General features: G+C 54.3%; 1 protein-coding gene across 3 annotated transcripts in view; it reads right to left on the reverse strand.

The window, feature by feature from the left end:
- Positions 1-3916: 3916 nt before the first annotated feature.
- AKT2 (AKT serine/threonine kinase 2) overlaps positions 3917-26822 on the reverse strand; it is a 36145-nt gene continuing 13239 nt past the window's right edge. For 2 of the 3 annotated variants that reach the window (XM_044257302.1, XM_044257303.1), the window contains exons 3-13: positions 21608-21736; positions 20295-20406; positions 13491-13644; positions 12924-13055; positions 11091-11156; positions 9960-10028; positions 9026-9148; positions 7712-7840; positions 7309-7523; positions 6566-6668; positions 3917-5601 (exon numbers count right to left, since the gene is read on the reverse strand). In XM_044257302.1, coding sequence (XP_044113237.1) covers positions 5347-5601; positions 6566-6668; positions 7309-7523; positions 7712-7840; positions 9026-9148; positions 9960-10028; positions 11091-11156; positions 12924-13055; positions 13491-13644; positions 20295-20406; positions 21608-21736 — 1487 coding nt within the window. In that variant the 3' untranslated portion in view covers positions 3917-5346. Of the gene's footprint in view, positions 5602-6565; positions 6669-6762; positions 6851-7308; positions 7524-7711; positions 7841-9025; positions 9149-9959; positions 10029-11090; positions 11157-12923; positions 13056-13490; positions 13645-20294; positions 20407-21607; positions 21737-26822 lie in introns of all 3 variants that reach the window. The other variant, XM_044257304.1, reaches the window with a different exon arrangement.

Below are 26822 nucleotides of genomic sequence, written 5' to 3' on the forward strand. Positions count from 1 at the left end.
CCCTCACGCCAAGCAGCCAGAAGGGATCCTGTGCACTCCCAAGTCAGATCGCACTCTGCCTCCCTTCAGAACTCCATTGTGGTTCCTATCTCCCACAATTGGAAAGTCCACAAGGTCCTTTATTACCCTTCCACCCAACCCCACACACCTTTGAGTTAATCTCCCAACCTTCTCCCCAACTCGGCTGTCTCCTGCCACACCAGCACCCTGGCTCATTCTCACGCACACCAGGCATACTTCTACCTCAGGGCCTTTGCGCTGGCTGTTTCCCTTGCCTGAAATTCTCCTCTCCCAGAGATCCCTCATTTAAGGTATTTACTCAGATGCTACCTTCCTTGTGAAAAAGGCTATCCTGAGAATTTCCCATCACCATTCTTTGTACCTTACTCTCTCCTTAGCACTTACTGCCTGATCTTATTTACTGTCTCCATCCTGATGAGACTGTGAACCCCAGGAGGGCAAGGCTTGTCTGGTGTTTTGTTTTGTTTGCTGTATCCCCAGCGCCTAGAACAGAGTTTGGCACACGGCAGGTACTCGAGAAATATTTGTTGGATGAGTAAGTGAACAGGCAGCACATAACTTAGAAACGGCGGCCTGGAAGGGCCTGAGGTGGTGATGTTGGAGTGAAACCTGAAAGGCAAGGGGCCAGGAATGCAAAGGGAGGGGAGAATATTCCAAGGGGTGGGAGTGGCGTGAGCAAAGACACGGAGCTAGGAAAGGGATTGCTGTTTTCAGGCACTGGGAGGTCAGCAAGGCTGTTAAAGAGAGCAGAGGAATGTGAGACGCCAAACCAATGACTTTCTGTCACACTTAGAGTAACACCCAAACTCCTTACCTTGGCCACAAGATCCCTTCGGCCCACTGTTACCTCTCTAACCCCATTTCCTTCTGTTTTCCCCCTCCCTCATTCCCTTTGACACACCCTGGCCTCTTTCCATTCCTCCAAACACAACCAGCACCTGCTGGCCTCAGGGCCTTTGTGTTTGCTGTTCCCTTTGCTTCAACACTTGATCAAACGTAGATACCTACATTTTCTGAGTATCTCTATACAAGATACTAACCTCAAAGGGAAAGCAGTAACTTTACAGTGGGGACACCTGACAGACACCGTAAGCAAGGGTTGGAAGTCCTCACCAGTCATGGGACAGAATCTCATGCGCCTCTTTGACAGGAGGAGGAGGCAGGGAGAAGGGCACAGCATTTCTGACTTCCTATCAAAGGTAGCTTGACTAGAACCGTGAGATAACGTCAGGCCACAAACCTTAACTAAGGGACATTCTGTGAAATAAGTACCTTGTAGGCTTCAGACCTGACAACCAAATGCAACAGGAGTCATCAGCCAAGTGACTGTTCCCTCGTGTACAAGGACAGGAGTGGGACCTTTAGTCAAATTTGATAAAGATCTTCGAGGAGAGGGTTGTTTCAGTACTCGCCTCCTGACCTGGAAAACTGAACTTTGGTCATGCAAGACAATGTTCTTGCTTCAGGTAGGATATGTGAACACGGAAGGGGAGAAGGAGGGAGTGCGCAGGAAGTGTCACAGGAACCCACGTGAAGGGTCGATGAGAACACTTTGTATTTTAAGGTAAAATTTTATAGGTTTACGGGAAGCTACAAAGAGAGAATAGAGTTTCCCTACAACCCAAACCTATTTTCCCCTGTAACATCCCAGTGTAGTACATTTGTCACAACCATGGACCAACTGGGACAGCATCCTCATCACCTGTAAAGGGCACTTCCTGCCAACAGGAATTACAGGGTTGACGTTGACCTTGATCACCTCACATAACGTGTCAGGTTTCTTCACGGAAAAGTTGCTTCCCCCCTTCTTGTACTGTCTCCTTTGGAAGGAAGTCACTTTGCAGCCTACATGTAAGGGGGGGTGCACCCCCTTCCTGGAGGCACAGCATCTACAGAAACCACCTGGAAGTCTGTTCAGATCCATCTGTTCCCACCATTTACCATTGACCTCCGTGCGAACTCACGGATCATGATCTCTGCATATAAGCCAGTGCTATCCTATTTCTTTTGCTGCTCCAAGTTCTCTCAGCCCAGCAGGAGCACTTTCCACAGGCCCCCGAGTCCCTTCTCATGCCCCCATCGAGGAGGCTCTGCCTTGCCAGCTTCTGAGCGGGTCCTCACTTCAGGGCACTACATGGCGCTCCACGCCTAGAATCATGTTTAGTATTGTTCTTTTTGGAAGTTTTCTGCTCCAAGCCTGCATGTGCAATTATTTTAAAAATAAAGGTAAGAATATGTGAATCAGCACACTCTGGAAAGCTAACAGACACGTATTAAATTCCAGCCATCCTGGAATGCAGGTGACAAAAGCACGGGAAAGCTGCATTATAGTTTATGCCGGCACCGTCAGGAAAACTAAAAAACTTCTGCAGACAGAGTCAATTCTTGCCCACTGGGAGTGGGCTGGATCAGTTGAGAGACCTCTGCATCATGCTGGCGACAAGGTCCCTGACATACAGGAAGAGCTCTCAGAGGCTCTCATTTTTATCAGTGACCAACACACCCCATTAATAATGTCCGTCTCCGGGCAGGACGCCAGAAAGATGCGGCAGGTGCAGTCTAGACACTCGGCATTAACCGGGAGGCAAGCCGCGCCTAACCCAAACCAAACCAAACCGAAGGGAAAGAGCCTTTTTTCTGATGCTCCGTGCACCTGCACAGGGAGGACATGAGCGAGCACCAGGGGGAGCGCTGGGGACCTGGGATCCGGGCGCATCTCCACGTCGCCGGCTCCCTCAGCTCCAGCGTTGCTCATGTTATTACACAACACACAAAGTTTCCCACGAGCACAACAAAAGACGACTCACCTCCTCAAAACTAGTTTCCAATTAATAAAATTTTATTATTAAAATGCTCCCACCTGAAAGTCCCTTCGGGAGAAGTTCTACAGAAGGAAGCACCACTACGGCCAGGGAGCTACGTTTGCCAGAGGGAAGCAGAGCGTCAGCCTGTGGGCCCCCGCACCAGGGACCCAGGGGCCGCGAGGGGACCCAGCGGGCTGAGGTAGACTCAGAATGCCCCCCACCAGAGAGCAAGGGGAGTGACATCCACCCCAGGGGCTTCAACTGGAGAGAAAAAGAAAAGGCTTTTCTCTAGAAGTTTCTCTGCTACTGGTCTTACGACTGCCAGGGCATGCTTTTGTTACCAAATAAATAATAAAGTCAATGTGAAGTGAGAAAAAGCCACGTGTTCCCTGGGTCTTGGCTGCAGCAAACGTAGATTCACTGAATCTGACTCTTCTGCTACCCTCACTCAGGGTCTCTGAGACCACATCTGTGAAGTCCCAACCCTTCTGGAAAGTCTGACGTTCAATTCACCAGGGCCACGCCCACCCTAGTCCCCAGCTGGGGGCAGAGTGAGCTAAGCAGGGGAACCCAAGGGTAAAGGGGGCAGCCGTCAGGACCCCGGTCTGTGAGGGCTGTAACCAGAAATGCCCCCAGCTGATAGCCATCGCGACTCCTGTTCACACACCAAGGTTGTGTTGGAATTTGGGGGCCTTAAGGCTCCCTGGTATAACCTAAGTGGGGAGAAGAGGATATGCAGGCAGTGCCCAGCACCAGGGCCCAAGGGCCCTCGCAGAGAACCCGCTCCCTCACGCTCAATTCCAGGGCTCAGTGGTGTCTCGAGCACCCTCCTCGTTCAGAGCCACCAACCCGACCACCCCACCCTCATGCTCCCCCTTTCTACCCAGGCAGCTTCTGAAGACCTGGTCCCCAGGTCTCAGCCTGCCACACCCACATGCCCCAGGAAGCGTCTCAAGTCCCTCAGTGGCTCCCGCTGCAGGGGCGCCCACCCCGACAGCCAAAGGACAAGCGCAGCTCCAGGTGCCCAGGTCCCAGGAGCGGGTCAGCCAGGGCCAGGCTCCGAAGGCAAGGAAGGGCCCAGGATGGCGGGCCCCGGTCTGAAACGAGTGTCTTTATTGCTTGTACCGTACAAATGGGAGGAATGGGGAAGGCCAGTGGGGAGGACAGAGAATTGTCAGATAAATGACATACACACACAGAAAGGAAAAAGACCCCCCACCCACCCAAACCAACCCTCACCCCACCCTAGGATGTCTCTCTCTGAACTACCTAGTACAGGAGGTGGGGCAGGGAGATCAAAGCCACAACTAAATTCCACACACCCAGATATGTTGGGGGGGGAGGGAGGCTGGGCAGCAAATGGACCCCAGATGTGGCTCCCCCACACCCCTCCCCTGTGGGATGAAATGCTGGGGCTGAGGATAGGGCCCAAGCATGCACACACACACACACACACACACACACACGCACTCAAGGCCGGGACACACTTGCCCTGACACACACATACCGAACACGCATGCACACACACCCCCATATGCACCCAAGTCCCAGATGCATGGGGCCATCCAGACACAGGCTGACACACGCACACGCAAGCCCACAGCAGTGACAAACGTTCACCTTAAGGCTGCAGAACGTGGGGCCCAGGGAGGGGGAGGGAGGGAGGGGCCCTGGAGCCTCCCCTGCTCAGAGGCCACCCCCCCAGTACGTACCAGAGAACCCCACTCCCACCCCCTCCTTGACCCCAGTCCACAGGGCCCAATACTGTCTCGGTGCGAGATGTGTAACAGCTGGAGCTGGCACCCTCCGCCCCCCAGCAGCCAGAAGGGGGTGATCCCAACCCCCATCCTTGGCAAGGGTTGGGGCAGGGCCCAGGGCCCAGCAGGAGTTAAGGCCAGCCGGAAGGAAGCCCTGGTAAGGCACAGGACTGGGTGGTGGGGAGGCTTGTCCCTAAATTTCCCTCCTGCCTCATCCACAGGGTCAGAAGAGCAGCTTGGGAGGCTGGGGAAGGCAGGGCAAGGAGGCAGTGCCCATCCCCGGGGCCTTCTTCATGCCCCCTGGGGTAGACTGGGCCCCAGCTACACGAGGAATTCCCAAACCCCCAACCCCACAGCTTCCAAAGGCCCCCCCGCCCCCGCCTGTCCCTGGACATTATTGCTTTGCTGCCCCTGTGGGGGGAGGGGCCGGACCGCCTGCGCCAGGCCGCGCTGAGCCCAACAGCACCAGGGCACTGTCCGCAGGGCGTCGTGTCCCACGAGGTGTCCCACAGGAAGGCAGCCTCTGAGCAGGGCAGCGGCACAGGGACAGGCTGGCTGCAGGCATCAGGCCAGAAATCTGGGCAGGACCCGCAGCTCCACATGGCGCCCTATGCTGGGGCTTGTGTTGATTAAAAACCGGAATCTCTCCAACTGCCTGAAGCCCTGGTCCTGGGGCGGCTAGTGGAGTCTCCCAAATCCTGGTCTGGGCACCAAGGTGAGGACAGGACAGGATCCTGGAGGTGGGGCCACCAGGACCACTGAGGTCAGTTTGGCAGAGGGCTGAAAAAACTGGAAATGGGGGTGAGCAGGTGAGGGATGGGGATGCAAACAAAAAAAGGCAAAATAAAAAGTTTAAAAACAAAGAGACAAGCCCCCAGGGCGGTGAAGGCAGCCCATCGAGCATCCTGCAGCGGAGTCAGCGGCGGTGGGCAGCTCTGCTCACTCGCGGATGCTGGCCGAGTAGGAGAACTGGGGAAAGTGGGTCCGCTGGTCCAGTTCGAGGGAGCCCAGGCTGTCATCTGTGGGGGGCAGGTGGAGGTGAATTGGGGAGAACCAGCCTGCATAGGACCCAGCACCCCAAGTGCACTCCTGGGGGTGGGCAAGGGGGCCCGGCCTCAGGAAGAAATATAGGTAGCATGAACCCCAACTGGCAGAGGTTCCCCCCCCCCGCCCCCAGAGCCTGGGCCCACAGGCCCCACAGGCTGCTCCCTCTGCAAACTTCACTCTCCCCTCTGGCGCCCCACTCTGGTCTAGCCCAGACCTCCCCCCACCACACCGGCTGCCCCTGCTGCCCTGCCAGTCCAGCCTCCATGTGTAGCCAGAGGAACTCTGTAAAGCCCAGAGGCAGCCCTACCCCTTCTTGCACCAAACCTTTCCTGCCTCCCCACACAGCAAGTCCCTGTTCCTCCCAGAGGCCCCCAAGATCTCTTGCTCTGGGCCCCGCCCCCCTCCATCCCTCAGATGCGCTGGCCTCTGCAACACTCCCACTCCTGGACTCCATTCCCTCATGCCATTCCTTCTGCTCAGCTGCCACGTCTCCTCCTCCTGACTTGCAGACCAAGTCAGGCATTTCCTCTGGGTCCCCCAGTCCCTGAGCTCCTACACCTTAGACCTGAACACTCTGGGCTGTTGCCCCACCTGGCCCAAAGCTCCCTCAAGGCAGGGTCAGGGTTGTCTCAGTCACTGGAAGGTCCCCAGCACAGCCCAGCAATGGCTGAGTGAGTGGCTGTGCCATCCTGGCCCTGACGGCTTCCTGTGTGCCACCCGAGCTCTGGAATGTGCCATGGCTGATGGCTCCCAGTGACCCTCACTGGGTCGGTCCAAAGGTGCCGAGCCCAATGGCAGAAAGCCCTGCGAGCAAACTGCAGCCAAACTGCCCAGACATGGCGTGGGGCCCATGAGCTTCCTCCCCGGAACAGGTTAAGGGCAGGCCCCACCCCTGCACACCCAGCCAGGCCCCACAAGGGAGGGCCACACACTCACAGCGGTCCGGGGGCGTGATTGTGATGGACTGGGCGGTAAACTCATCGTCAAAGTACCTCGTGTCGACCTCAGAGGTGACCTGAGGTTTGAAGGGTGGCAGAAGCTGTGGAGGAAAGGAGCCCAGACTCAGGACCCTGGGGTCAGGAGAGCTGGCCAAGGCCACCCTTGAGCGGGAGCCGGTGGGTGGCAGGGCTCACCTTCTTCTGCACCACGTCCTGCCAGCTGACGCTGACGAAGAACCTGTGCTCCATGACCTCCCTGGCGTCGCTGGGCCCCCCGCCGAGCCTGGGCAGAGACGGCCATGAGCACCAGCCTCCCAGGCCCTTGGCTTCTGCGAGAGAGGCTTTCGGTGCAGGCCCTGAACAACTTTAATGGATCTGTCCCGGCCACAGACCACATGGCAGAGGAGGAAACCGCGGCTTGGGGGTGGGGGTGGGGACTCACGGGCCCAGGGTCAGAGCCAGGGAGCCTGCAACCTGGACTCCGAGTCCAGAACGGGAGACAGGAGGGCGGGCTGGGCCACCCTCAGCCAGGCTCAGGGCTGCCCTGTCTCTGAGCATCCCCCAAGAACAAGGTGGCGCGGGCAGAGCACTAAGGACAAGCCCAGCCCCAAGAGCGTCCTCCCTGGGGGCCTGCATCAGGGACAATACGCAGGCATGCGCCTGTGACTTAGCCCCCTTCAGGCCAAGGGGACAGCGGCAGCAGGTGGCCTTGGGCTGGGCAGGCCAGACTCCAGCCCTCACCTCTGCTTGGGGTCCTTCTTAAGCAGCCCAGCAAGCAAGGACTTGGCCTCGGGGCTGAGCGTGCGTGGGAAGCGGATCTCTTCCATGAGGATGAGCTCGAAGAGGCGCTCGTGGTCCTGGTTGTAGAAGGGCAGGCGGCCGCACATCATCTCGTACATGACCACGCCCAGCCCCCACCAGTCCACCGCGCGGCCGTAGTCGTTGTCCTCCAGCACCTGGGCAGGGAGGGGCAATGAGGGGCCAGGTCCACGGCCCTGGGGCCACTGGGCTCACAGGGACCCAAGGGGGGCCATCCAAGGAATGTGAGTCTGTCCTCACAGGATCTGAGCTAAGGAAACCACACAGGTCTGAGGGCCCCTCCTCCCTCGGCCTCACCCGCCCGGGGACCTCCAGCCCCAGGCACCTCAGGTGCCAGGTACTCGGGCGTCCCACAAAAGGTTTTCATGGTGGCCCCGTCACTGATGCCTTCTTTGCATAGGCCAAAGTCCGTGATCTTTATGTGGCCATCTTTGTCCAGCATGAGGTTTTCCAGCTGTAGGAAAAGGAAAAGTCAACGTATCAGGGTCACGTCTTCCCAAGGCTTTGCACCCCCTGGAACCCCACAGGCCCCAGGAAGGCTCTGGCCTGGAGTGATAGTTGTCATGGCCGGGGCTCCAGACCGACCACGGGGCATACCCCCAGCAAAATGTTAAGCCCTTGTGGCTTAGAGGGAGGCCACGCCCATGGCAGCTGGAAAAAAAGCCACGGTAGAGAAAGATGGGAGACAGGCCCTGCCTACCTGCTGCCCCCACCATGGGCTACAGCTTCCCAGGCTGGCATCACTAGTGAGCAACACTTGCTTTCTTCCTGCTTTTTTTTTTTTTTTGAAGTAAGCTCTAGGCCCAATATGAGGCTTGAACTCCCAACCCCAAGATCAGGAGACGCATGCTCTGCCCACTGAGCCAGCCAGATGTCCTTCTTCCTCCACTTTTAACTAAACTTAACACAAATGGGCAATTTAACGGGCCTGTGTGGAAGCTCCACCAGTTCAAGAGACCATCCCAGACCCCAGAACCAAACCCCATATACCCCTTCCTTGTTATGAACCATCCTCACAACTGAAGACAAACTCTAGTCCTCCGCTCTTCTTTATAGTTTCCCCACCTAAGGACGCCCCTATAACATGTGGTCCGTCCTGGCTTCCGCTCCACACAAGCCTGGGAGGTGCATGTGCATGGCCACGGGGCCGCAGTTCGCTCGGTACCGGCTGTGCAGAGCCTTCCAGCCAGTCCCGGACAGTGGACTGTGGGGCTGCTTCCAGCCTGGGGCTCGTGTGAACTGTGTGCCAGCAGTGTGGGTGCACCCAGGCTCTGAGGGAGACACAGGGACATGCTCTGGCCGTGCACAACCCCAGGGCAGAATGGCTGGCTCACAGGGCGTGTGGACAGTCAGCGCTGGTGGATTCTGCCGAACCATCTCCTACAGTGCTTGGATGAATACGCCTGCCCCTCCTCAGCCCCCCTCTCCCTGCATGGAGGTGTGTGTTCACCAGGGGCCCCAAAGGGCGCCCAGGGCTGCTGAGGCAGGCGGGTCGGCATCCCACGGCAAGGTGGACTCAGGAACACGCAGGTAGACAGACCCTCTGCAGAGGAGGAGGTCCAGGGCTGAAGGCCTGGGTCCAGCCTCCCTGGTGTGAGCTCCGCAGGTGCCATGGGCCAGGAGACAGGTGCACGCTCACCTTGATGTCACGGTACACCACGTCCCTCGAGTGCAGATACTCAAGGGCAGAGACGATCTCCGCACCGTAGAAGCGAGCCCGCTCCTCCGTGAAGACACGCTCCCGGGACAGGTGGAAAAACAGCTGCAGGAGGGAGGAGGGGCAGGAAGTCATACGTCGGCCCAGAGGAGTGAAACCCAGGATGCTGCCCACTGGCCCCCAACCTCCAGCCCAGTGCCATGGCGGCACCTACTCCCCGAAACTGCAAGTGACAGCGGGAGGAACCAAGTGAGAGATGATGAGCAGGGACGAGCTCACCATGAGGAAAACACGGAGCAGGGCATGAAGAGCGAAGGACAGTCAGGAAGCATCAAGGGGAGAGTCAGGAGGGACAGAGTGTGGGGACGGGGGAACGGAACAGTGAGCAAGAACGCACAAGAACACAGGTCACGAGCAAGGAACAATAAGCCATGAGAACAATGGGACAGATGAAGCCCACTGTCAGGAGCCAGCGGCTGACACCTGTGTGCAGGGAGAAGGCTGTGAGGGATGAGGAGCAGGTGACAGCCCAGTGACGACGAGTGGCGGCCTCCACCCAGCAGGAGAGCATGGACCGGCCTGCGTGACGCCCTCCCCATACATTTTCCTTGCCGCCTTACAGAACGCACTCCAGAGCACGCTGGCCACCCACCCCGCAGCCCTCCATACTCTCAGCACCTGCGTGTGCACCCTACCCCCAACTCACTAGCTGGGTGAACTTGGGCAAGCCACTTAACCTCTCCAGGCCTCAGTTTCCCCGTCTGTGAAATGGAGGTGATGATGTCTGCCTCAAGGGTTGGGCGGTGACATCCAGCAAGGTCCCTGCCCCCCACCACTGTCTCACTCGTGGCTCCCCTCCGCTACCCTGACGCTTGGGAAGGAGACATGGGAGGCTGGCAGGGGGCCTGCTGCTCACCTCGCCACCATTGGCGTACTCCATCACGAAACACAGGCGGTCATGGGTCTGGAAGGCATACTTCAGGGCCTGTAGGGCAGGAAAACGGCCAGGGAGGGAGGTGGGAAGAAGGTAGGCTCTCTGCTGATTCCGCAAGCACACACACCCCCGACCCTTGTAGCCGGGGCTCAAACTTCAGCTTTGCCTTGGGGTACATGAGTGAGCTTGTGTTATATGAGTGAGCTTGTGGCCCCGAGAGCAGGGAAAGGGTTACTGGGCTGAAGGATGCTGTCTTCAGCCTTCAACGAAACTTCTGAGAGGCACAGCCAGGGAGACATTCAGTTCTGAGCAACTCAGAGCTGTTTCACCTCTCTCCACAGATGTGTTGCATGCACATGCACACACACACGTTTGCTGGCTGGGAGTTGGCAGTGGCTTGAGAGCCAACCCCGAAGATAAGGATGCACGAGTGATCTGCCCAATAAACAGCAGTTCTCACTATGCTCTAAAGAGTCCTTACAGAAAGTTCCTCAAAGAACCCTTGAGTGACCCCTCTGCTCGTGACAAGTCTTCTAATTCTCTGTCTGCTACATCAAAGTACCTCACAGAATTTCATTTCAACAAGTGCCATGGCTTAATACGACACCTGGACAGCAGCTAAGCTAAGGAAATGACCCATCCCATAAGCCATCGTCCACCTGGTCCATTTAACTGTTGGCTGCTGGCCTCGATGGAGACTGTAGCCCACAGAGACGTCTCCTCAGACTAAGCTGACAGCAGCACAAGAATACATCTCCTTCTAGGACTATATTTAAACAAAGAAACAAAAAAACAATGTTCCTACTCTGACCAGCTGGGCTAAATGCCTCTAACTCATGAACAGCAGCTCTTCTGGAACCATCTTGTAATGTGGTATCATCAGCCAGCCGAAACACTGCTATGAAGCCACCATCTGTGAAGAAGCTGCCAAACCTGGGGTTTGGTTCAGGCCATTTGGGGAGCCCAACACCATCTGGCCCTGACCACCTGGCTGACACGAAATCCATGCTTCAAGGTGGAGGGGTTGGGCTCTTTTCCTGAGCCCCGTTGGAAGCAGGCCTCTCATGGCGCACAGGGAGGCCAGGCCCTGCCTGAGAGGGAAGCAGCACTCACGGTGAGGAACGGGTGCCTGGTGTTCTGGAGGACCCGGCTCTCGGTGACCGTGTGGGCAACTTCATCCTGCAGAGAGAGGCTGGGTGAGGGGCTGGCGGGCAACACCACACCTGCACCCGTCCTCAGCTCAGGGATGGGGATGCAGTGCTTTAGGGAAATGCACTTCCATTCCTAACTGCTCCACAGAGAAAGGCAGACTATCATCTGCAAACCAGAATGAAATTACAGCCCCATGGGCACCTGGGTGGCTCAGTGGGTTAAGCGTCTGACTCTTGGTTTCGGCTCAGATTATGACCTCACGGGCTGTGAGACTGAGACTGAGCCCCTGTGGGACTTTGTACTCAGTCTGCTTCAAGATTCTCTTCCTTTGCTCCTCCCCCCACTCCCGCTTTCTCTCTCAAATAAATAAATACATCTTTTTAAAAAAAAGAAGAAAGAAAAATGCCCCAGACAAGGCCCATCAGTGGCTCACTTTCAAAGCACTGAGGGGAGAAGTTGATGGGGACTTTATGACAGAGGGCTCGAGCTGTCACCTGCGGAACCCACCAGGCAAGGTGAGCATCTCTAAGGAGGGAGAAGCAGTCCCTGTAACACCCTGAAGGTGACCCCGCAGGCAGTGGGAATCACCCCTGCAAGTGCTGCTGCTGAACAAAGGAAGAAAAGCTGATCAGGGCTCTACCCCGGGGAGCAGTGGTTCCGGGTGCGTCCCCACGCTGGCAGCGTCATGTGGCCCAGGAACTTAGGAGAAATGCAAATTCTCAGGCCCCTCCCAGACCCACCCAATCAGACACATGGGGGTGGGCCTGGCATGGGCTTCAAAGGCCCTGCAGGCCACTTGATACCACTCAAGTGTGGTATCTGCTGAAAATCCTATACCGCCTGCAGCACGGGGACACTGGCTCTTCCTGGGGCTGAGTCCATCCCCAGGGGACACGCGATGATGATGTCTGACGACATTCTTGACGGTCACGACTTGGTGCTAGTGGCTTTCGAGGTGAAGGCCAGGGTGCAGCTACTCCTCCTGCATGCACCGCCCCGCTGTAGAGAACGATCTGGCCCTGAAGACCAACAGTGCTGAGGCTGAGGAAGCCTGACTCGGGGGGATGGGCAGCTTTGCTGGAGGAGACCACAGCTCCATTAAAGGCTTCAAAATCTTTAGCTGTTAAAGATCTGAATCTAAGTACATATGGGTTTGAGGCACCTGGGGAGATCAGTTGGTGAAGCAGCTGCCTTTGGCTCAGGTCCTAATCCCCGGGTCCTGGGATCAAGCCCTGCTTCTACCTCTCCCTCTGCACCCCCCAGGTTGTGCGCTCGCTTGCTCTCTTACTCGCTCTCTCTCAAAATTAAATAAATAAAATCTTAAAGTATCTATGGGTGAAATTATACAATGTCTAGAACATGCCTTAAGATACTCCAGGGCAAACAAAGGGGAGGGCAGACTAATGAAATAAGACGGGCCAGACACTGACAACCACTGAAGGTGGATGTCAGCTACGTGGGAATCCACTGTGTTTACTTTTCTCTTAAACAGCTGGTGTATGTCAGGAACTTGCCCTTTTAAAAACTTTAAAGGGAGAGAAAGAGGAACAGAATTTCATTCTGGTCCACCTCCTTTGGAGAGGCCCTGAGCCATGCCCCCTGCCACAGGGCCTCCCCGCTGGCCGATTCTGTGGCCAAGAGACCTGCCTTCAGGCCCTGACAGCGCCCACTGGGTGAGGCCTAGTCAGACACTCCACCCTAGTCCCTGGTGTGCCCGGAGGGCAAGGTGAGGTGGGCCTCAGGCTCCCTGAAGGCACAGGTGGCCAGCCAGCAGCAGCCCCCGGGGGCACCCACCTTGGCGATGATAACTTCCTTCCGCAGGATCTTCATGGCATAGTACCGGCCGCTGGCCTTCTCTCGCACCAGAATCACTTTGCCAAAGGTGCCCTTGCCCAGAAGTTTGAGATAGTCGAAGTCATTCATGGTCTGCCCAGGAGAGGGAGAGAGTGGGGCAGTCAATGCTTGGCACATGGCCCACGGGAGGACATTTTAACAAAGAGAAAAGGAAAATCAAAGGACACTGTTGCCAAAAGGCTTGGGCATAAGCAGGAAGGGAGGCTCTGGGTAGCAACTCTTTGCTCCGAAGTGGCCTTCAGACCGGGGCTCTCCCAGGCAGGGGGCCCCCGGGAGGGTCCAACATGGGGGCAGACAGGTCTTCGAGGTCACTGAGGATGCGACTGCCCCTCCCTCCAGGGTCAAAGAGCAGCCCTGGGTAACCTACACCTGTGCATCAGCCATTCCACAGGGCAGTCCCGGAGGGTCCCGGCCGTGCCCCTGCACGCTCTGTAGGAAACCAAGGGCAGGAGGGCCAGTGTTGGTGGGGATGTTCCCAGACAGGCTGCCTGCCCCTCCAGCACTTACCACCTTGGCCCGGGCCTTGCTAACTGCCACTTCCATCTCCTCAGCCGCAGAAGGGTCGCTGGGGGAGCCACACTTAAAGTCCATGGGGTCCTCACCTGGGCCCCGCTGCTTGAGGCTGTTGGCGACCATCTGAATGGCTCGCATCCACTCTTCCCTGCGAGCGACAGGTCACAAGAGCCATGAGTCCCAGGGAGCCTGGGCAGGAAGGACTGAGCCCCACCCCCTCCAATGGGAGCAAATGACCCAACACCTTTGAGCATTCTGGCAAGATATGTCTGAGCTGGTGGGGAGCCAACCGGTCAGGACTGACATTTTGCAGGTCCTCTGGCTGCAGTGGGTAAGAGAGGGCAAGAATAGAACGAGGACAGAGACTGTATCTGTGTGCCAGGAGAGGCCTGGCCTCAGGGCCACCTGAAGTGAACAGTAATTCAATGACCAAAGAGGGGAGACCACCTTTCTTCACAGCCCCTTGAAAATAAACCACCACCCTGAGCCATAGCACTCCTCAGGATTCCTCCAGAACAAATGACAAGCGCGATGATTTGTAAAAGCAAACCAAGAGTAAAAGGAAGAATTCATCAGCCAAAGAAAGCCGAAGATCTTATACAGCAAGATTCCCTGGAGGGAGCTGTCTGCCAGGAGGACTCAGGGACAGAGGTTCCTAGTGGGGCAGAGACGTGAAGCAGAAGGTGGCAGACAGGGAAGCAGGTCCCAGCCAAAAGGAGCTTGTTTAAGAATAAACTATTTCTGTCACTCACGATTTAGAACTTGCTCGGAAACAGCTTTCTTTTGATACTTGCAAACTGTTCTGTCTCTAGAAAGGGAAAAGCGGTCTAGGAAGAAGTAACAGCAACCAGAGGCCACGAAAAAGAAAGTAGGAGGGTGAATGATACTCCATTTTCCATGCCCCTCCCAGGTTTGACTCACCACACAGTTTTAGGTGGCTTGACCGGCTATGGACTCAGCTTAGGTCTATGAAACAGCCCCGTGAATGGTGAGAAAAATAAAATGCACACTAAGAACAAGAAAATTCAAAGAGCCCAAGCAGGCAACTTTCCAAATCACAGCAGTTTAGATAAACTTCAGTGAGACCGGCGGGTCAGCCTCGCTTCTTCCAGAATCATCAGCCCAGCCCCAGGCAGGAGGTGAAGCTATGCTTGCACTCCGGAGGCACGCGGCCAAGGTCACGCAGGGAGCAAGCGGCTTAAGGAGCTGGGGCTACCCTGGGGGGCTGCACTCAGCCTCCTGCTCCTCACACCCCGAGGGGCACTACGGCCACTCCGTGCCAGCCAGCAGTCCCACGCGTACCTCACCCCGCGTTCTGACACTGCTGGAATCCGGGGGCACCTCACTGTCGGTGGCCTATCTCAATTGATGGGTATCACGTTTGCATGGTATTAGAGAAAACAATGGTATGCCTCCAGGTGATGGCATCTTGGATCTCCCTGGGCGCTGGGAGGTGCGGGGAATGCATGTGAAGCTTCTATGTAAGGAACGCTGGGCAGCTCAGAGGATCTAGACGCAGACCTAGACGGCCTGAGACACCTTAAGGTAAAAAAGAATGCGCGGAACAGGGCAGTGTGTCACGCTGCTGGAGTTAGAACAAGAGCAATGCACACGCAGGCACGTGTGCTCACGACCCAGCACGGACCCCTCTGGAAGGGCGTGCTTGACACAGAGCCCTGAGCCCTGGCTGCCTCCAGGGAGGGGAACTGGGAGCCAGGGGCAAGGGGGAGTCTAATTCCACTGTCCCCCCATCACAAACATTCCCAGAGCACACCTGTCCGTCCTTCTGTGTTACAGATGGGGAAACTGAGGCACAGATTGGTTGGGGGAAAAAGGCAAAACAAAAACCCCACCATTCAAGAGAAGCACAGTGGGTGTTCTGAGCTGGTGGCTGGAATCACAGAGGGCCCATGACCTTCCAGAGCCAAGGGCAGGGCTGCTCTCGCTCCGCTCCATGGCTCGCTGAGCCGGGCAGTCACTGCCACCAGAGGCCTCAGCTCACATCTGGAAGCTCCAGGTCTCAAAGTGGCCTGCTCACAGGAGATGCTGCTTCATAAGATAGATGTACAAATGCTGCCAGTACCAACGCCAGGTGCTAGCACACTGGCCCTCCACAGGCTGAGTCCGGGGGCCCCATAACCGATGTATGTCAGGCCCCCGAGGGCAGGGATTTCGTCTGTCTGTGGTACAATGTGACACTCGAGTGGACACTCAGTAGGTACCTGGGGAACGAGCAAGCAAGGAGGCCAAAGCTCAAGTGGCCCCAGACCCGGTGCACACACAGGTCCAGTACACACTCACACAGCTGACACCGAGGCCCGGTGCACACGCAGGCAGGGCAGGACTGGCCTCTTCCGTCTCTGAGCCAAAGCCTCAGGCTGCCATTTCTCAACTTGTCTTAACCCATGACCTCTTTGGGACACAGTACAGTATAAATCCCTACCCCCACATTCCTGTTCCTATTTTTCAGTAACGGGAGGGGTGAGTACATCCCATGACAGGCTTTACCAGAACGCCATTGTCCTCCTAGAGATTTTTAAATGCTGACTTTAGATCACCTGGGCACCACGGTGGCCCAGTTAGTTAGGCATCTGACTCTTCAGCCCAGGTCTTGATCTCAGGGTTGTGAGTTCAAGCCCTGCACTGGGCTCCATGTTGGACACGGAGCCTACTTTAAAAAAGAAAGAACGAACGAGAAAAGAAAAGGGAAAAAAACTCACCAATCTCCTAAGAGACATCAAAAAGAACAGAATACGTATGTATCTGACGTATATGTACCCAGAGGGGCTGTCACATGAAAAAGCAAGTTAAAGCCTAGGAGGCAGAGCGTGCCGTCAGCTCTGTTTATAAGGGAGAGGAACACAGCTGTCAACAGAAGCCTGGATGAATAAATGACGGCTTGTCCACACCACGGGAGCGCCGGCAGCAGCTCCAAGGGGCCTCTCTGGGCCGCAAAGCTGGCACTGAGGAGTCATGCGTGCTGGGGCTCAGACAGCAGCTCTGCCCCGAGGGCAAGCTCTCCCCTCCCCAGCAGAGCAGGCACACGGAGGCACAGGTGAGCTGCTGTGTAGGGAGTACAGTACTCAGGAAGGGTTTGACTCCAGGAAGGTATTCAAGACACTGCGCAAGGACTGGACCTAAGCCCTCCACCTTGGCTCACGCTGCCCAGGTTCCCCAGGAGCCAAGGAACCCATAAACATGTAGGAGATTGTTCAGGGGTGACAGGGGCTCTCCCACCGCCAGACAAGCCCCCTCTCCTGTTCCAACTGGACCAAGACTACAAGGTTGCAGCACCGAATTCCGGAGAAAAAGCGAGGGCCTCTGTCCAGGCTACTCCTTAAGGGTTTGCAACACGATGTCTGGGGCAGAGGGGAGCTCCCACCCAGAGTTGGGGCTGCTGTGCCTTCTCGCCCTCAAAGGAGAGCCCCTAGGGGGACCACCCTCCTTCCCCACAGACATGATGAGAAAACTAAGGGCTCCACAGACACCAGCCCCTCCCACACTCAACAACACTGGAGAGAGGGGGGCATTTCTGATTGGAAACTGAGACACACAGAGATAGAATCGCTTGTCGGGGTCACACACACACAGACGGTGCCAAAGCTGAGACTCACAGTGGGCCCCTGCGCTCCTTCTGGCACCGTGCTGCTGTTCCCTGATGAGAGTAACAGCTCCCTTCCCAGATGCGGCCCGGGGGCTGAAGCAGGGCCCTCCCGCAGGAAGGCTCGGGGAGAAGGCACACGTGCTGTGGAGCCTGGGCATGGGGCGGGGCGGAAAGCCACCCGTTGGGAGTTCTGGCCCCGGCCACCATTTCGAGAGGACCTCCCCCACCAGAGAGCAAGAGGAACGCCACCGGCTTGCAGAGCACGCTATGGCCAGAAGCTGCGCGGGTGCTCTACGTGCCTCAGCTTGGCAGTCTGCCCACAGCCCTCCCAAGCAGGCACTGCCACTCAGCTCGCTCTACAGACGAGGAGACAGGGGCCCAGGGATGCAAGCAGGCGCACACGACAGAGCCAGCCATCGAGAGCTGCAGGCCCCAAGCCCACCAGTCCCCGCCGCACTCAAAGCACCTTCCCCATTGACGGAGTACTTCCAAGGACCATCTCATCCCTCCTGTGGGCTCTGGAGCCACCGGAGGCCCACTGGAAGGAGCCACGCTCCCCCAGGCAGCACTAGGCCAAGTGCAGATCAGCGTGGGAGCAGGAGCTGGGCACTGCAGACTGGCCCTGGGGCCCTGAGGGACCTCACTTCTCAGGCCTCGATCTGCCTTCCATGCACCAGGACATGACACATAGGCTGAAAAGCACACTCTGGAGCCAATGGCCTGGCATGAATCCGAGGTCTGCCCCTTCCTGGTGGTGATGCCAGGCCATCTGACTTTCCTGTGCCTCAGTTGGCTGACACGGAGAGCCGGGACGAGGGTCGTGCAAAATGAGCAGGAGACAGAGTGCGTCGGGCAATGCCTGGCACGGAGCAAGTACCTCAGAAGGGGCCGCGGGGCACCCAGCCAGCCGGCAAACACTTCCCAAGTACCCTTGGGGTGCCAGGCCTGTGTTCTGGCACTGAGGGTGCAGCCGGGAAGCCCAGGGTGTCTGCAGAAGGCCCGCAGGCGCCTGCGTGGCTGGGGTGACAGACAGAGTGAACAGAGGAGACGAGAAGAGGAGGGAGGATGGGCCCAGAACACACCAGGCTCCATGTGGCACTGGGTTAGGGATAGACGTGTTCAACCAAATGGCCCGGGAAGCTGTCCATGCAAAGGGTGATGGGATCCAATTTCTGTGTTCCGTCTGCAGCAGCAGTGGGGTGCGGGTCAGGAGCAGGGAGATGAAGCATCAGGAGACTATGGCTGTTCTCCAGGCAAAGGGTGCCAGGTGGCCGAGGGGACGGAAGAGAGACAAGGCACCAGCAAGCGCAATTCCATGCAGGCAGCCTGGGCCGGCTGCTTCCTCAGGAGAAAACTAAGGGCTCCACAGACACGAGCCCTTTCCACACTCAACAACACTGGACAGAGCGGGGACATTTCTGATTGGAAAGTGAGGCCCACAGAGGTGTGTGCTCCCACAGCAGCCAAGGGCCCGGCTTCACTGTGCGAGTGACACAGCAGGGCCGCTACTGCGGCCTGAGGCAGTGTCTGGCATGTTTAAGGAATTACAAGGAGACCAGTGTGGCTACAGTGAAGAAACTAGCCATAGAAAATGACTCTGCAGAGGAGACCAGATCACGGAGCACTGGGCAGAATATGGCGTGAAGTGGGGCCCCTGGGTGGCTCAGTCTGTTAAGTGGCCAACTCTTGATCTCAGCTCAGGTCATGATCTCAGGGTCCTGAGTTTGAGCCCCGCACTGGGCTCCATGCTGGGTGTGGACCCTACTTAAAAAAAAAAAAATGGTGCCTGGGTGGCTCAGTCAGTGGAGCATCTGACTCTTGATTTCAGCTCAGGTCATGATCTCAGCTCACGGTCATGGGATGGAGCCCTACACCGGGGTCCATGCTCAGCGCAGAGTCTGTCCCTGTCCTTCTGCTCCTCCCCCGATGTGCATGCTTTCTCCCTGCTCCCTCAAGTAAGTAAAATCTTAAAAAAATAATAAAAAGAATGCACATAAACTCTGGAGTTTACTCCCAGTGGAAGTAAAACCACTCAGAGTTCTCAGCAGAGAAATGACACGGTAAGATTTACATTGAAACGTCATATAATCTGATGCACTATTAAGTATACCTACTCAGACCAAACATCTCCAAACTTCTCTTGGAAAGAGCCAAAGAATGAACATTTTAGGCTCGGTAGGCCACAAGATCTCTGTTAGAACTATTCAACTCTGCCATCATAGGACAAAGCAGCCACGGACAATTTGTAAATGAACGGGCATGGCGTGTTTCAATAAAACTTTCTTTGTAAAAGCAGGAGGCTGGGCCCTTGTCTGCCAACCCTGCTCAGGACCTAATTTCTGGTTTACAGGAAATACAGGCACAGAGGAATAAAGTAAATGGTGCCAAAGGCAGTTAAGATAACATATCCCGAGTGCGAGACATTCTACAAGACAACTAGCCCGGCTTGTCCGGAGCAGGGAGGTGGGGTGGGGGTCAGAGACAGGTCTGAACGAGGTTAACCGGCCAAAGACACAACGAATACCCTGAAGGAATCCTGGCTTGAAAAACATTTTGAGGACAACCAGGGAAATTCTAGTAGACACGGACATGGAGAGATCACAAGTCCTGTGAATGGTCCCCTCAGCGGTGGTAACGACATCATGACTCTGTAGGAGAAAGTCCTCATTCTTAGCAGACACCTGCTGACGTGTGAAGGAGCAAAGTGTCAGAAGCGTGATCAGAAGTGCACAATTCAGCACAAAACAAAGCCAGATGAGGCCACTGTGGCAGAAGCGGGGCTGCTGAGTCTAGGTGCAGGACACCTGCACATTCGTCTCTTCGACTCTTCTCTCCACTTTCCAGCACATCTCAAACAAGGGGGGAGGGGTATCTGGGTGCCTCAGTCGGCTGTGTGTCTGCCTTCGGCTCAGGTCGTGATCCCAGGGTTCTGGGATCAAGCCCCGCACTGGCTCTTTGCTCGGCGACAAGCCTGCTTCCCTCTCTCTTTCTGCCTCTCCCCCTGCTTGTGCTCTCACTCTATCAGATAAACTAAAAAAAAAAAAAAAAAGAACCCCTGCTTTCCAGCTCTCAGAAGGGCTGAGACAGGAAACTCCTAGGCAGGAGCCTAAAGGACTCTGCCACTCTTGTGACCCTCCTCCTCACACTAGGCCAGGTCACTCTCAAAGGGCGGCCACACAGAGGCCCAAGCTCACCTCTCATCTGGAGAGTCTACATGGAAGGTCCTCTCGATGACCGTGGTCCACTGCAGGCAGCGTATGACAAAGGTGTTGGGCCGTGGTCTCTCAGTCTTCATCAGCTGGCATTCTGAGGACAGAGAGAGGGGACAGAGCCAGGAGGGTGAGGGGACAGCCCTGCTGGCCTGCAGCCCACATTCCCCAAGCCACCCCCTGTGTGCCAGATGGTATAGAGATACATCAGTGATGGAGTCGGCCCTGGCCCTCTCTGGGGCTCAAAGTCCAGAGTGTGTCGGGGAGAGGGACAGACCACCAGACGATGATAGCTCAGCGAGCAGAGCTGTGACGGGGGATACCCAAAAGGCAGCCAACCTGGCTCAGAGCTCAAGGGGTATCCCAGAGGAAGGAGCATCCCTGCACTGAGCCCTCAGAGAGAACTGAAGGCCAGTTTGGGGCATGGTAGGTAAACGGGACGAGAGGACACCCAGGGAAAAGTGCACAGGAAGGTGCTCCGGACAGGCTGACAGTTCAAGTGAGAAGATGGCATGGGGCACAGCCACATCAGTCACAGAACACAAGGAAAGTGACCAGGACAGAGAAGGGACTGGAGTTGGATTCGGAGAGCATGGGTGGGAGTGGCCTTGGGTGCTGCTGTGGGAGAAGCCGGCACGGGGAGCTGGGTGGGAGAGGCTGGTGGTCTGGGCTGAGGAGCAGCAGGGGAGAAGGGGGTACCTCTGAGATATTCTCAGGAGGTGGGACAATGAGGATGTGGAGACCAATCCAGGTGGCAGGGGGTCAGGGGCAGGACTGTGGTTCTATGAGGACCAGGCAAGGGATTTGAGTCTGACAAGCTTTTACTGGCCAGGGTCCAGCGGGAAGACATCACTTGGGGTACCATGAAAGGGATGGAGGATGTAAAGTTGGCTCTGCGATCAGCTGAGCAGGGAGGCCACGCTGTCCATCTCGAGGTCAGGGGCACAGAGAAGTGGGCTGTTACCAGACCGCAGGAAGGATGGCAGGTGCCTGACACCAACCAGCACCACGGGACCCAGCCGGCAGATTCAGAACCAGAGGCGGTGCTGCCTGGGGTGAGGGGCTGGGGGAATGCCTGGCTTCGCCCTTCTTCCTGCTCCCCACTGGCCACCAGTTCAGCCTTCCCACCCCAGGCCCAGCTGATACACAGTTGGGGCAGGTGGGAAGAGTGGGAAATGGAGCCAAGGGCAAGCAGGCGTGGACAGGCCCACACCAAAGAAAGGCCAAGCCCCGTGGGCCTCCTGGGCCTGCCAGCGGTTGGTTCCCCAACCTCTGGCCTGGCGTGCCCCGAGACGCACCTGCGACAGAGAAGTTGTTCAGGGGGGGCAGGGTCTGGTCAGGGGCATCAGGCCGCTCCTTGTAGCCGATGAAGGAGCCGTCACTCTTCAACAGGAAGTACCGGGGCCTCCAGGTCTTGATGTATTCACCTGAGCCGGGGCAGGGGGCAGGGAGAGTGGTCAGGGCAGGAGGCCCTGTGTCACAGCCACCTGCAAGGGCCCCCAGGCAGGAGGACGGCTGATGACAGGGTGGGGAGGAGAGTGCCCCTCCAGGCAGCCCCTGCTGACGCAGGCTGGGCCAGGCCAGGCGCTGGGCTTGGCCCCAGTGACCCAGAGGTCAGGCCTGGCAGGAAGGCGCCTGCTGCACTGCCCTGGGGCACCGGCTGCCTCCGCGTGTGGCCAGCAGCAAGCCAGCCCAGCCGTCCCTGCCAGCGCGTGGCCTACTCCCAGGGGAGGCCCGGGCTTCCAAGCACACACGCCCTGTGGCCCTGTAAGGCCAAATCCCACGGGCTGGCATGCACCAGGACAGCCGTGCAGGCGGATCAAATGTCACAACACCGTGCCAGGCAGGGTCTAACTGCTGCTGCGCCCTCTGAGTGCCCCTTGATTGCTTCCATTTGTTCAAACCATGAAAATCCAAGTGCCCTGTGTACACACGCCTGCACGGCGAGGACCCAGTCCCCAGAGGAACGTGGAGAACTAATACCTGCAGAAAAACTAGTGCGTAAATGTCCACTGCAATATTACTCATAATTGTAAGAAGTGGAAATTGAAAGTCCATCAGCTAACGAACAGAGAGACAACGTGGCGTATTCAGACAAGAGCACGGTACTTGGTCCTATGAAGAAGTTACCACTACACACTACATACAACCCGGAGAGACCATAATCTATGCTAAACGAAAAAAGCTTGGGACCCACAAATGACGTTCCATTTGTATAAAATGTCCCAAGGAGGCAAATCTATAGGTGAAAAGCAGATCAGTGGCTGCCTAGGCCTGGGAGGGGGAAGTCTGGGGGGAGGTCGGAGGGAAATGGCCAAGGGGGAGTGAAAATGCTTTAAACTGACTGGGCTGAGGCCTCCACGGCTCTGATGGCACCAAGGGCCACTGCAGTATACTTCAGATTCCTGAACTGTATGGTGTGCAAATTCTAGCTCAAGCTGTTAGAAATCATGAGATGGCAACCATAAGACATCCAGCTTGGGGCCCAACACACCACAGGCACTCAGTAAACACTTGTTATCATCGGTCCCCTGTGCAAGCAAGCAAAACAAGACTGTGCCAGGTCCCCGCCCACATGGCACACAGGAGGCAGGCTTGCAGGGTGGGCTCTGAGCAGGGTGTGCTGTGTGGCCTCCAATAAGTCACTTCACTTCTCTGAGTCTTCGTTGAGGTATCCATTAACGATGACAATGATTAGGTAACACTCTAATGATATTCTGTGTCAGGTGCTGCCCTGAGTATCTTTTAGTACTTAACTTGGTCAATTTTTTTTTTAAGATTTTATTTATTTATTTGACAGACAGAGATCACAAGTAGGCAGAGAGAGAGGAGGAAGCAGGCTCCCTGCTGAGCAGAGAGCCCGATGTGGGGCTCGATCCCAGGTCCCTGGGATCATGACCCGAGCCGAAGGCAGAGGCTTTAACACACTGAGCCACCCAGGCACCCCTACTCAATTCTTTTTAATGTCAATACTAAATGACTCAATGTATACAAAGTTCAAAAACCAGCAAAATCCCAAATCCAACAGCACAAAGGAAGGATTATGCGACATGACCAAGTGGGTTTTATCCCAGGAATGCAAAGGTAGCTCAATTATGAAAATCAACTAATGTAATACACATTAATAGAACAGGGAAAAAAACCTACATGATCATTCCGACTGTAACAGAAAAATATTTGACAAAACCTGACATTCTTTCGTAATAAAAATACTTAGCAAACTAGGAATAGAAGAGAATTTCCTCCACATAATAAAGGGTATCTATGAAAAATCCATAGCTAACATCATTCAACGATGAAAGACTACAAACTTTCTCTTTAACATTGGGGAAAAAAACAAGATGTCTACTGCTTTCACCACTACTGTGGTGAAACACTATACTGGAAGTTCTAGCCAGAGACAAAGAAAAAGAAAGAAATAAAAGGCACTGAACTTGAAAAGGAATAAATTAAACTATCTTTATTTGCAGAAATCACAAGGAATCCACAAAGTAATGACAAGAGCTAATAAATGTGTCAAGATCAACACTTAAAAACCAGCTGTTGGGGGTGCCTGGGTGGCTCAGTGGGTTAAGCCTCTGCCTTCAGCTCAGGTCATAGTCCCAGGGTCCTGGGCTCGAGCCCCACTTCGGGCTCTCTGCTCAGCAGGGAGCCTGCTTCCCTTCCTCTCTGCCTGACTCTTTGTTTACTTGTGATCTCTCTCTCTCTGTCAAATAAATAAATAAAACCTTAAAAACAAAAACAAAAACAAAAAACCAGCTGTTGTCTCTATACGTTAGCAATGAACAATCCAAAAAGGGAATTTAAAAAAAATTCCATTTACAATAGCACAAGGAGGCAAAAGATGCACACACTAAAAACTACAAAACACCGCTAAAAGAAATAAAAACCCTAAACAAATGCAAAGATATCCTATGTTCATGGATCAGAAGTCTTCATATGTTAAGACGGCAACAATCCCCAAAGCGATCTACAGATTCAACATGGCAAGGCATCTGTTAAAATTCCAACAACTCTTCTTGCAGAAATAGAAAAGTCAATCTTCATACTTCCCAATTTCAAAAACTTACTACAAAGCCACGGTAATCAAATTAGCATAGTCTAAGGACAGATAAACCAATGGAACAGAACAGGGAGTCAAAAAATAAACCCACACATATGATCAATTTTCAACAAGAGTGCTAAGACCATTCTGTGGGGAAACAACAGTCTCTTCAACAAATGATGGGACAACAGGACATCCACCTGCAAAAGAACACAGCTGGCCTCCAGCCTCACACCATATACCATATACAAAAATTAGCTCAACATGGATCTACTTAAATGTAAGAGCTAAAATGGTAAACTCTTAGAAGAATACATGGGGTAAGGTTTTATGACCCTGGATTTGTCAATGGATTCTTAGATATGACACCAACATTATAAGCACCAAAAGAAAAAAATAAAGTTAATCATTAAAAATAAAACTAATGTGCAAAGGACATTATCAAGAAGATACATAGATAAGCAGAATGGGCAAAAATATCTGCAAATCATAGCTCTGATAAGGGTCTAGTATCCAGAATATATAGAGTTCCTACAACTCAACAACAAAAAGATAAATAGCCCAATTAAAAAATGGGCAAAGAATGGGCATTTCTCTAAAGATATAAAAATGGTCATCAAGCACATGAAAAGATGCTCAACGTCATTAGTCATTAGCAAAATGCAAGCCAAAACCATGATGAGCTACCACCTCGTACCAACTAGGAGGGCTGTAATTTAAAAAAGAAAACAGGCACCTGGGTGGCTCAATCAGTTAAGTGTCTGACTTTTTTTTTTTTTTTAAGATTTTATTTATTTATTTGACAGAGAGTACACAAGCAGGGGCAGCAGCAGACAGAGAAAGCAGCAGGCTCCCTGGCTGAGCAGGAAGCCCGGTTCAGGGCTTGATCCCAGGACCCTAGGATCATGACCTGAGTCACCTAGGCACCCCATATCTGACTCTCCATCTCAGCTCAAGTCATGATCTTAGGATGTGTGATGGAGCCCTGCGGAGCCTATTTAAGATTTTTTCTCTTCCTCTCTGTCCCTCTCCCTTCTAAAAAATTTAAAAATAACAAAAATAATAATAAAAGAGAAAGAACAGAACAGAAAAAGAAAAGTGCTGGTGAGGATGTGGTAGAAAGTGAAAGCCTTGGGAAGGTGAAGTGCTACAGCCCTCGGAAAAGTCTGGTGATTCCTTGAAAATTTTAAGTACAGAATACACTACAGATTATAAATACAGAATATAGAGCCCTGATGCATATATGCATAAATGCATATAATTAGTCACATAGACTGCATTAGATTATAATTATAGAATATATGACCCAATTTATATAACCTGTACAAATACAGATTATAAATGCAGAATATATGATCCAGTGATTCCACTCCTAAGTCTGTACCCAAAAGAACTGAAAACAAGTAACTCAAATGCTTGTACACAAATGTTCAGAGCAGTTCTGTTCACAATAGCCAAAAGGCAGAAATAACCCCAATGTTCATCAGCTGATGTATGGAGAAACACCACATGGTATTTTCATACAGTGGAATGTTGTTTGGCCATAAGAAGGAAAGAAGTGCTGATCCAAGGTATGATATGTACGAACCTTGAAGACATTAAGGTAAATGAAAGTGGAGCCAGACACAAAGGCCACCAACTCCATGATTCATTTGTAGGAAATGCCCATAATAACTAAATCCTTAGACACAGAAAACTAATCACAACAAATCAGAGGTTGCCAAGAGCTGGGAGGAGCAGGGAATCAGGAGTGACTGCTTAATAAGTACGGTGTTTTCTTTCAGGGAGATGAAAATGTTTTGGAACAAGACAGAGATGATAGTTACACCATACTGTGAATGTACTAAAGGCTACTGAATTGTATACTTTATTTTTTTTTTTAAAGATTATTTATTTATTTGACAGAGAGATCACAAGTACGCAGAGAGGCAGGCTTGGGGCGGGGCGGTGGGGGGAGGGGGAAGCAGACTCCCTGCCAAGCAGAGAGCCCGATACAGAGCTCAATCCCAGGACCTGAGCTGAAGGCAGAGGCTTAACCCACTGAGCCACCCAGGTGCCCCTCAATTGTATACTTTAAAATGGTAAATTTTGTGTTATGCAAATTTTATCTCCATTTAATTTTTTAAAAAGATTTTATTTATTTGCAATAGAGTGAGCATGAGCTTGGAGGGGGCGGTGGCAGAGGGAGAGGGAGAAGCAGACTCCTCACTGAGGCGGGGGTGGGGGAGACTGATGCAGGGCTTGATCCCAGGACACTGGGATCATGACCCGAGCCAAAGGCAGAGGCTTAACCCACTGAGCCACCCAGGCGCCCCTGTCTTGTTCTACATCTTGATCTGGACATCAGTTTTAGAGTGAGCTTATGATGCAGGCACTCACCTGTGAGAGAGAGAGAAAGAAAGAAAGAGAGAGAGAGGGAGAAAGAAACAAACAAACTGAGGAGGAAAGGAGTAACATCCTCACAATAA

This window comes from Neovison vison, chromosome 7, assembly GCF_020171115.1.
Source record: "Neovison vison isolate M4711 chromosome 7, ASM_NN_V1, whole genome shotgun sequence".
Lineage (NCBI taxonomy): Eukaryota > Metazoa > Chordata > Mammalia > Carnivora > Mustelidae > Neogale > Neogale vison.